The sequence below is a fragment of the Panicum virgatum genome, chromosome 4K, assembly GCF_016808335.1.
Source record: "Panicum virgatum strain AP13 chromosome 4K, P.virgatum_v5, whole genome shotgun sequence".
NCBI lineage: Eukaryota > Viridiplantae > Streptophyta > Magnoliopsida > Poales > Poaceae > Panicum > Panicum virgatum.
Window position 1 is genome coordinate 796,712 of NC_053139.1, and position 10,406 is coordinate 807,117.

Here is a 10,406-nt window from a genome sequence, read left to right on the forward strand (position 1 = left end):
GTACTGAGCACTACTGCAACAAAATTACTGCGCGCGGACCGTAGTACTTTGCTACATTGGGCAAGCACAGCGCTGCCCAATTCGTTCATGTGTATGTGTTACTGAGGGGTCGTTTAGTTACCAAAAATTTTCGCTCAAAAATTTTCACCTCCCCTTTAAACACATGTATAAAGTACTAAATGTAATTAAATAACAAAACTAATTACACAGTTTGGATTTACACGACGAGACGAATTTTTTAAGCCTAATTAGTGCATGATTAGTCATAAGTGCTACAGTAACCCACATGTGATAATGATGCGGTCAAAGACCTCAAAAGATTCGTCTCGTGGTTTCTAAGTGAGTTCTGAAATTAGTTTTTTAATTAGTGTCCGAAAACCCCTCCCGACATCTGGTCAAACTATTGACGTGACATCCAAATTTTTTTTGTTTGCAACTAAACGGCCCCTGAATAAACCACAAACTTCGCATACTCCATAAGAGAAAAAAAAAACTAGCAAAGTTGAGAGCTGAGAACCCCAAAAGTTCACTGAAAAAGGTCCCATTTCCTTTCTGTTTGCTTTTGCGCAACAGAAAGTGAGTGAGTGTTGAGGCTTTCGCAGATGTGGCAGGCAGGCTCAAGATTCACTCACTTGACGGACGCAGTGGACGCCCGCACGCCCGCACGCGCAACAGCAGCAAGCACGATCCAAAACGTCAGTTCCGCTTTCCTCCTCCCTCTTCAGCTCTGCTCCACAAAATCTAACCTTTTTTCCCTTCTTTTTTGAATTCTTTGTTTCCCTTGTCGTTGTACGTGAGGCGGGCAGAGAAGAAAAGAAGGGAAGCGGGAAGCCGCTGGGTGGGCAATAACCAGGCAGAAAAGCCCGACCTCTGCCGTTGGCTGGGTCATCGTCATCGTCGTCGTCCCCTTCTTCCTCCCCTCCCTCCGCCGCACCAGTCCCTCCACCGTTCCCACCATCCATCCCCTATTGGCTATTCCCCTCCCCTGCCCTCCCCGGTCAAACAACCCGGAGGAAAAGTCGCGCCCCTTCACCACCACTTCCTTCCAGTCCAATAATTATTCCTTGCGTTGCGAGATAAGAGGGCGGCGGTTCTGGGTGCGCTTGCCCGGGGACTGCAATTCCAGCGCCGGCGGTTGCCTCGCTGGTCCTCCAACTCCATTTCCATTCAAAGACGACTTGTTGCGCTCTTGACTGACCCGGCCGAGGAGTCGTGGGCTGGCCCTGCGTGGGAACCGAGCCAGCAGCGCCGACGTCTCTTCTGGGTTGGTGGTGACCGCCGCCGCTGGACTGGAGAGGTTGCCTTTCTTCTCTTCTCTTCTCTTTGACCCGGCACCAGTTCATCGGAAATTGTCTGCTACTCCCTCCTTCCCTGTTTATAAGGCATACACGTATATCAAGATTCAAACCTTCTCATCTTTGACCAATAATTTGACTATTAAATTTTTATTTTTATAATGCAAATTTCATATGATTGGATTCATAATCAAATATATTTTACAATGATTATAAGTTTATAATCAAAAGTGATATAATATATGATAAATAAATGGTCAAAGTGTTGTTTAGAAGACCGTGTCATGTTCCACCATGCCTTATAAACGGGGAAGGAGGGAGTAATCTACACCTCGGTTTCGAGTAGTTGGGTTGGGGAAAGTTGCTACTAGTGGTTTCCTCGCTGGTGATGGAGTAGGCGGACCGCGGCGCGGCAGAGCAGGTGTTCGACGAATTGCTCCGCAGGCCATGGCGGCAGGCGACTGGGAGGACCTGGTGCGCCGCATGTTCCCGCCGGGGACCACCATCCCGGAGCCGCCCGCCAACCTCGACTACTCCATCGCGCTCGAGTACGACGGCCCGCCGGTGTCCTACGAGCTCCCAAGGATCGACCCCGTCAACGTCCCCGCCATACCCACCGCCGAGCCCGTCTCCGGGCCCCTCGGGCTCGCCAACGGCGCCGTGCCGGTGGCGCCGGTCGTCGGGCCTGCACGGCGCGGCGCCGACCCGCCGCCGCCCCGGGTCGCTCAGCGTGCGGCGCAGCAGTCGTCGCCGGCTCGCGATGAGGAGTACTCCGACGATTCCGACTCCCGCTCGGCTAGGAGCTTGCAGAGCCAAAGGGCTCCTGCGAGGCCTGCTGCGCCGGAGGGGAGGCGGGCTCAGGTGGTCACCTTCGGGGTGCCCGACGACAGCAAGTACGACAAGAGCAAGGACTTGGACGAGGTGTCGTCCGAGCAGTACGTCGCGGTGACGATGGCGGAGCGGAAGGGGAGGACCTGCCACCGGTGCGGGAAGAGCAAGTGGGAGAGCAAGGAGTCCTGCATCGTCTGCGACGCCAGGTACTGCAGCCACTGCCTGCTCAGGGCCATGGGCTCCATGCCGGAAGGGCGCAAGTGCATCACCTGCATCGGCCAGCCGATCGATGAGTCCAAGCGGTCCAAGCTGGGGAAGGGATCCAGGATACTGTCCCGGCTGCTCAGCCCCTTGGAGGTGAAGCAGATACTCAAGGTCGAGAAGGAGTGCCAGGCGAACCAGCTCCGGCCTGAGCAGCTCATAGTGAACGGTTTCCCTCTTCACGACGAAGAGATGGCAAACCTGCTTAGTTGCCAACGGCCTCCTCGAAATCTCAAGCCTGGAAGATATTGGTATGACAAGGAGTCAGGATTGTGGGGGAAGGTAAAAAGTCTCGTCGGCACAACACACTGTTTCATTCATGCAACCTCCTCAGCTTATGGTAACAACAGTCTATTTCTCATTTATTTCTGCTGATAGGAAGGTGAAAAGCCAGACAGGATGATTAGCACTAGCCTCAACTTCAATGGAAAGCTTCAGCCTGATGCAAGTAATGGCACCGCTCAGGTCTTTATTAATGGAAGGGAAATCACAAAGATTGAACTGAGAATTCTAAAGGTACCACTGATGCCTGCTAAGCCCTTGGTTTGCCACATTATAAAATTGAGAATCGCTATTGATTGTATATTACTGTGTTGCTCCTCTAATTGGTTTGAGCTCAATATCTTAATCTTCTGTGCAGATTGCAAAAGTTCAGTGCCCCCGTGATACTCACTTTTGGGTTTATCACGATGGCGGCTATGAGGAAGAAGGGCAAAACAATATCAAAGGGAAAATATGGGAATCAGTATGTATCTTGGTCAGACATTCCTTTTTGTTTTTTAAAATCATCGCGCTTTATAATATCAACATGTCTTGTTGTTTCCTTATTTTTAATTTTGACAGCGTTTGACACGTTTGGTGTGCGCTTTGGTTTCACTACCCGTGCCTCCTGTAAACGCTGATGAGCCCAAAGATGATAGTCATTATTCATCAAGAAGTGTTCCTAATTACTTAGACCACAAAAGAGTTCAAAAGCTTCTTATTCTCGGATCACCAGGAGCTGGAACAAGCACCATATTTAAACAGGTCTGACCAATTTTCACATTTCATAAATCATAATGCTTTCAGTTTTGGTATACGTTCCTGTGGGATGGACTCCACCAAATTTATCAACAGGGCAACTATAATAATACCCGGCTTAGAATTTATTACTTAATTCGTTTTCTTATTTAGCCCCTTGTTTTGATAAGATAGAAATGTTTTGACCCTTTTGGAGTGTCGGTTTGTGTGTTTTGATATATGTTGGTTTGTCTATTCTAGTTTATTCATCATTAGGTATCTGTATTTAATCAGCAATATGCATTGAAGCCTTTGTGGGGCACCATACAAGTAGTTCATTCGCTGGAGTAAACTTCAATGGCTGTCAACCTTATTATTCATGTTGCATACATTTGCATGATGTTTGTTTTCTGGAACAGGCTAAGTTACTATACGGCTCTAGATTTACTCATGAAGAACTTGAGAGTATCAAACTAATGATCCAAAGCAACATGTTCAAGTACCTGGGGATTCTCCTCGAGGGCCGTGAGCGCTTTGAGGAAGAGGCTTTGGCTGCATCAGATCACACAAGCTCAGTGGATGAAGATTCTCATCAAGGTACCAGGACAGCTGATACTTGTTCCACTAATTTTTCAGGAGCATCTGCAGTATTTTGAAGTTGGTCTTTTTAATGCAGATGAAAATAGGCCTACTAGTTCAAATTCTTGCATTTACTCAATCAATGCAAAGCTGAAGAAGTTCTCTGATTGGCTTCTGGATATCATTGCAATGGGAGACCTAGATGCATTCTTCCCTGCAGCTACACGTGAATACGCTCCAGTTGTTGATGAGCTGTGGAAAGATCCTGCCATACAAGCAACATATAAAAGAAAGGATGAATTGCATTTTCTCCCTGATGCTGCTGAGTATTTCCTGAGCAGGGTATAAATTAATTAATGTTCTTAGATTATAATAAGGCAGTTAACTTTGTTGTTCAGAATATGCATCAAATACTGAATTACCCTTAATTTAGCGTGTTCACATCTTACATTTTGTTGGTTACGCTAGATCAGTTCACCAATTAGTTATATTTTCCTAGCTAGCCTAGAATGTATCTGTCTTTTGAATTTTGAGAAAAACGGAACTGGTAGTCTGCAGGCAGTTAATCATGTAAAGGAGATTTTGTGTTTACAGATTTTGCCAGCTGTTATTCTTTTGCAACGAATGGTCTTCAGCTCCACCATAACTAGACTAACTCCTAGTACTTGTTTTGTGCTTACACTGTATTTGTATGACTACCTGAACTGAATTGTCTATTCTATGACCAAATCCGTGCAGGCTATTGAAGTATCAAGTAATGAATATGAGCCTTCAGAAAAAGATGTAGTATATGCTGAAGGAGTAACACAAGGGAATGGATTGTCCTTCATTGATTTCACCCTGGATGACCGCAGCCCTATGTCAGAATCCTTTGGCGACAATCATGAGGCATACTCGCAACCAGTAAACAAGTAAAGTCTCTTCATGCTCATCTGCTGGTGAATTCTTTTCTGCAGTGAAATAAGTCCTAGAAATCTTAGTTGTTTAATCTGCTAATATATACGCTCTCAGATACCAGCTGATTAGAGTAAGCGCCAAGGGCATGAATGAGGGCTGCAAGTGGGTCGAAATGTTTGAGGATGTCCGCATGGTGATCTTCTCCGTAGCGCTCAGCGACTATGATCAGCTTGCAGCCCCTGGTAGTGTTGGCAGTAGGTCCCTGGTGAATAAGATGATTCAAAGCAGGGATTTGTTTGAAGCAACAATCAGGTACATCAGCCTTATCATTGGCATCTTCCAAATAATTCTGTAATCCCTCAATTTCAGAATTTGAAGACATAGTTTGGGTGAGGTTGATGGTCATGTTCCAAATGAAAGTAACGACTTGGCAAGCTGCATGCTACATAAGCTGATTGCTATCTAATATTGCATCGGGAGCACTGTTGCAGATTTTCGCAGGACTAAATCCACTGATGATCTATACACATTTTCGCAGGCAACCGTGCTTCCGCGACACACCTTTCGTCCTGGTGCTGAACAAGTACGACCTGTTTGAGGAGAAGATCGGGCGCTCGCCGTTGTCAGCATGCGAATGGTTCGGCGACTTCTGCCCGCTCCGGACGCACCACAACAACCAGTCGCTGGCGCAGCAGGCATTCTACTACGTGGCCATGAAATTCAAGGACCTGTACGCAGCGAGCACCGGCCGGAAGCTCTTCGTGTGGCAGGCGCGCGCCCGCGACCGGCCCACCGTCGACGAGGCCTTCCGGTACATCCGGGAGGTGCTGCGGTGGGAGGACGAGCGCGACGGCGCCGGGTACTGCCCGGAGGAGTCGTTCTTCAGCACCACGGAGCTCAGCTCGTCCCGGCTCATCGCTGCGGCGGAGTGACAGACATAGCTGTGGTTAATTTGCAGGAAAAATTTCACTAGTAATTGTATAGTGTTTGTGTAGTTGATGATTTAACTTGCGGCTTGTGAAATTGGTGCTCTGTTGCAGTGCCATTTTGTACTGGTAATTTTCTTATTCTGAACAAATCAAATATAGTGGAGGAGAAATCTTGTGGTGATGACCTTCGGAAATTCAGAATGTGGTGCAGTGGTGTTAGTGTTGCTGATGCTTGCTTCCTGACAGTTCTGCGGATCGCGTGCAGTCGCGAGTGGCTGACTGGTGGACCCCAGTGGAGATACCCGGAGCTAAGGAGAAAAAGGGTAAAAATCTAACCAACCTTATCCCGTCTTCCCTTCCCGCGTCCATGGCGATGGCTGCTGCTGCTCCTCACGCTCCAATGGCCGCAGCGGCCGCCTCCGCCAACGTATCCATCACCTGCTCCTCTTATGGGGACGACGAATGTGCCACCTCCTCCTGGTCGCTCTCCTCCCCGCACGGCCGGCCGTACCGGCGCCTCCTCCACGACGAGGCGCAGCGGCTCCGGCGCGCGCGCCGGAGCCAGGGCCCGGGCGCCGACACGCCACGGTGGGTGCGCCGCACCACGGACCAGATGTCCCGGTACGTCGAGGACGACCGCGCCGGCCACGTCTACGGCCGCCACGTCGTCGCCGCCGTCCGCGCGGTGCGCGCCACGGCATCGCGCCCCTCCGCGGACATGCGCCAGGCCATGGCGTCGTTCATCACCAAGCTCACCTTCCGCGAGATGTGCGTTGTCCTCCGCGAGCAGCGCGGCTGGCGCCAGGCGCGCGACTTCTTCGCCTGGATGAAGCTTCAGGTGAATCACCTCAAAATTCTCGGCAAATTTGTCTAGTGTCCAACTGATTTGTGTCCCCGGCCATCTGACATGAGGTTGTTGATCCAAGCAGATGTGCTACGAGCCAAGTGTGGTTGCCTACACCATTCTGCTGCGGTTGTATGGCCGGGTGGGGAAGATCAAGCTTGCAGAAGAGACATTTCTTGAGATGCTCGAGGTTGGCTGTGAGCCTGATGCAGTGGCATGCGGAACCCTCTTGTGCGCATACGCCCAGTGGGGGCGGCACAAGGACATGATGCTCTTCTACTCCGCGGTGCGCAGCCGTGACATAGTTCCCCCAATTTCGGTCTACAATTACATGATCTCATCTCTGCAGAAGCAGAAGCTGCACGGCAAAGTTATCCAAGTTTGGAAGCAGATGCTGGAGGCTGGCGTTTTGCCAACTCAGTTCACATATACAGTTGTCATCAGCTCCTATGTCAAGGAAGATCTCTTGGAGGAGGCCATGGGTATTTTTGGTGAGATGAGGCGGTATAGATTTGTTCCGGAGGAGGCGACCTATAGCCTTCTGATCAGCTTGAGCTCCAAACATGGTGAAGGGGAACAGGCGTTGCGGCTTTTTGAAGAGATGAGGGCTCAGGGAATTGTCCCCAGCAACTACACATGTGCATCTCTCTTGGCACTGTATTATAAGAATGAGGACTACTCAAAGGCACTTGCCCTTTTTTCTGAGATGGAAAATAATAAGATTGTTCCTGATGAAGTTATCTATGGAATTCTTATTAGGATATACGGTAAGCTTGGGCTTTATGAGGACGCGCAGCACACATTTGAGGAAATTGAGAAGGCAGATCTTTTGAGCGATGAGCAGACTTATGTGGCGATGGCTCAAGTTCACATGAATGTTGGACATTACGATAGAGGACTGGAGGTGTTAGAATCTATGAGGACGAGGAATGTGAAGCCTTCGCACTTTTCCTACAGTGCTCTTCTCCGATGTTATGTTGCAAAGGAAGACATGGCTGCAGCAGAAGATAGCTTCCGAGCTCTCTCCAAATATGGCCGGCCTGACGTGTTTTGCTGTAATGATCTGCTAAGGTTGTATATCAGACTGGGTCATCTAGAAAAGGCCAGGGCTCTAGTACTGAAGATGAGACAAGATGATTTCCAGCTTGATGATGACCTTTATATGACAGTAATGGAACTTTATTGCAAAAGCAGTATGATTGACGACTCAGAGAAATTATTCAAAGAGATTCAGAGAAGTGGAAAACCCTTGAAAATTCCAACAATGCTTTCACTTATAGAGATGTATGCTAGAAACAGAACCAGGGGTATTCAGAAAGAACAGAGCCTGTCAAAGGCGATAGAAGAAACTGGTAGTTCAGCAGCTGGCATGGCATTGAAATTCTTATTGGACATGCCTGGAGGCTTGTCCAGCGTGTCCCAATTGATAAGCAAATTGGCCAGGGAAGGTGAGCAAGCTATGAGCCACACTGAATATGGTGCACTCACCTAAACACCTGACCATAACAATCTCTGACTGCTGTCTATACATGTATTCTACTGCAGGGAGTACAGATGAGGCAAAATTTATTTATGACCAGCTAACTGAAATGGGAATCAAGCCTGATGATTCTGCAATTGCTACTTTGATTGTCCAATATGGTCAGGCGAAGCAGTTAGAGCAAGCAAAAGAACTGTTTGAATCAACATTGGCATCGTTTCCAGGAGGAGCACACGTCTACAATGCCATGGTTGATGCATTCTGTAAATGTGGCAAAACTGAGGATGCATATCATCTTTTCATGGAAATGGTTGTTCAAGGCAGTAATAGAGATCCTGTTACTGTTAGCATTCTTGTCACTCACCTGACTAAGCATGGTAAAAATTTTCTTTCTGTACTTGTTCTATCGCTTTATTCAGCTGCTCCTGCTATATAACTCATTCTTGTTAAATGGCCATGGTCACTCCCAGGGAAATTTCAAGAGGTTGAAAACATCGTACATAGCTGTTTCCGCGATGAAGTTCAGCTGGACACTGTCTTGTACAATACTTTTATCAAGTCAATGCTTGAGTCAGGTCTGGTTTACATATTCTCCTATTCATCAGATAGGCAAGCAAAATTTCCAGTCGTGTCATAGCTAACTGCTGCAGTTTTAGTTTCGAAGCAGGTAAACTGCATTCAGCCATCAGCATATATGATTGCATGGTATCCGCTGGCATTTCTCGGTCCATGCAGACATTCAATATAATGATAAGGTAGATAAGTGTTGAGAAAATACCCCAGGAAAATGGGACCCAATGTACACAATTGCTTCCTTTTTTCTGAATTTAGCGTTGGTAGCACCATGTCATCGCTCATTTGTTTCAGTCCTCTCATTCAGTGTTTATGGCAAAGGAGGAAAGCTGGACAAGGCTGTTGAAATGTTCGACACTGCACAGGATCTAGGCTTGCCGATTGATGAAAAGATATACACAAACATGCTTAGCTTATATGGAAAAGCCGGTGCTGTAAAGAAATCAATTAAAACCTTCTTTTTGATTTGTTTTGCTCACTACTTGTGTTTCCTTCTATCCAGTCCTAAGCCTATGAATTTTCATATTTTCAGGTAGGCATCAGGAGGCATCTTTACTGTTCAGAAGAATGAAAGAAGATGGTATCAAGCCTGGAAAGGTATTCTTTTATTGAGAGTAACTTATGAAATTGTCTCCGGGAACCAAGGAATGCTATATTCTGCGATGATCGTCAAAGCAAACATGGCTAATATGGACCGAACTTGCAATGTGCAGATCAGCTTCAATTCCATGATCAACGCCTATGCCATTTCTGGACTGCATAATGAGGCGACGAATATATTCCAGGAGATGCAGGACAGTCATGCTCCCGACTCTCTCTCCTATCTCGCACTGATCAAAGCATACACAGAGGGTAAATGCTACACGGAAGCCGAGGAAGCCATCCAGATGATGCTGAAGAGTAACATAACCCCATCCTGCCCTCACTTCAGCCACTTGATTTCTGCCTTTCTGAAGGAAGGCCAGATCAGTGATGCCCAGAGGATCTACAGCCGAATGAAGGAGATAGGTGTGGCACCCGATCTGGCCTGCTGCAGGGCCATGATGAGGTTGTATTTAGAGCAGGGTCTCGTCGACGAAGGCATCTCTCTCTTTGAGGCGATGCGCGCATCTCTAAAACCTGACAGCTTCATCTTGAGTGCAGCATTTCATCTATATGAGCATGCAGGCAGGGAGTCTGAAGCGGGGGACGTCCTGGATGCAATCAGCATAAATGGTACCACTTTCCTGAGGAACCTGAAGGTTGGATCAAAGCTTAGATCAATCTGAAGGACTTAAGCTGTACATGTATGCCTTAAAGACTGTACATATATGGCTGAAAGCTAGAATAGTTACCCCCATCCCGATTTCCTTTTACAAAAACACAAACTGAATATGCACTTCCAAGCTTGCAACTGCTTCAGGATTCAGAACACGCACATCAGGCTGTTACAGAATCAGAATGATGCTTTATGTCCCGACTATTTAGAAATCATAACATTATTTTCGTGTGTTTCCGGACTCCAAACTAGTAAAGCCCATCTAAATAGTCAGGACATAAAGACCATCTAAATAGAGTAAAAATCAGCTTCAAGTTTATCAACAGCAATAGTAGGTAAAATGGTCTTAACATTACTAGTCACTAGTTTTCTGCTTTAGAAGTTAAAATGTATTTGATTCTCAGTCATCTTTGCAACTAAAATGCATGCAACATTACAACAAGAAATCCTCACCCTCAAC

General features: G+C 47.3%; 2 protein-coding genes across 5 annotated transcripts; both read left to right on the forward strand.

The window, feature by feature from the left end:
• Positions 1–495: 495 nt before the first annotated feature.
• On the forward strand, positions 496–5,985 carry LOC120702381 (extra-large guanine nucleotide-binding protein 3-like). Of its 3 annotated transcripts, XM_039986160.1 has the most exons (11): positions 496–695; positions 807–1,297; positions 1,642–2,669; positions 2,766–2,903; positions 3,028–3,132; positions 3,231–3,413; positions 3,806–3,983; positions 4,063–4,307; positions 4,704–4,876; positions 4,977–5,174; positions 5,401–5,985. In XM_039986160.1, the coding sequence occupies exons 3-11, from the start codon at positions 1,743–1,745 to the stop codon at positions 5,792–5,794; spliced, it is 2,541 nt and encodes an 846-aa protein (XP_039842094.1). In that variant the 5' UTR covers positions 496–695; positions 807–1,297; positions 1,642–1,742; the 3' UTR covers positions 5,795–5,985. The 3 variants fall into 3 exon arrangements, with proteins under 3 accessions (XP_039842094.1, XP_039842096.1, XP_039842095.1); XM_039986162.1 differs by lacking the exon at positions 496–695 and having other exon boundaries at positions 720–1,297; positions 1,693–2,669; positions 5,401–5,972; XM_039986161.1 differs by lacking the exon at positions 496–695 and having other exon boundaries at positions 750–1,357; positions 1,617–2,669; positions 5,401–5,972.
• A 138-nt stretch (positions 5,986–6,123) lies between these two features.
• LOC120702380 (pentatricopeptide repeat-containing protein At5g27270-like) lies at positions 6,124–10,144 on the forward strand. 2 transcript variants are annotated; one of them, XM_039986158.1, is made up of 8 exons: positions 6,124–6,629; positions 6,721–8,083; positions 8,181–8,492; positions 8,586–8,690; positions 8,783–8,870; positions 8,996–9,117; positions 9,221–9,285; positions 9,402–10,144. In XM_039986158.1, exons 1-8 carry the CDS (start codon positions 6,159–6,161, stop codon positions 9,954–9,956), a joined length of 3,081 nt encoding a protein of 1,026 aa, XP_039842092.1. In that variant the 5' UTR covers positions 6,124–6,158; the 3' UTR covers positions 9,957–10,144. The 2 variants fall into 2 exon arrangements, with proteins under 2 accessions (XP_039842092.1, XP_039842093.1); XM_039986159.1 differs by having other exon boundaries at positions 6,149–6,629; positions 8,996–9,122.
• The last annotated feature ends 262 nt before the right edge of the window (positions 10,145–10,406 follow it).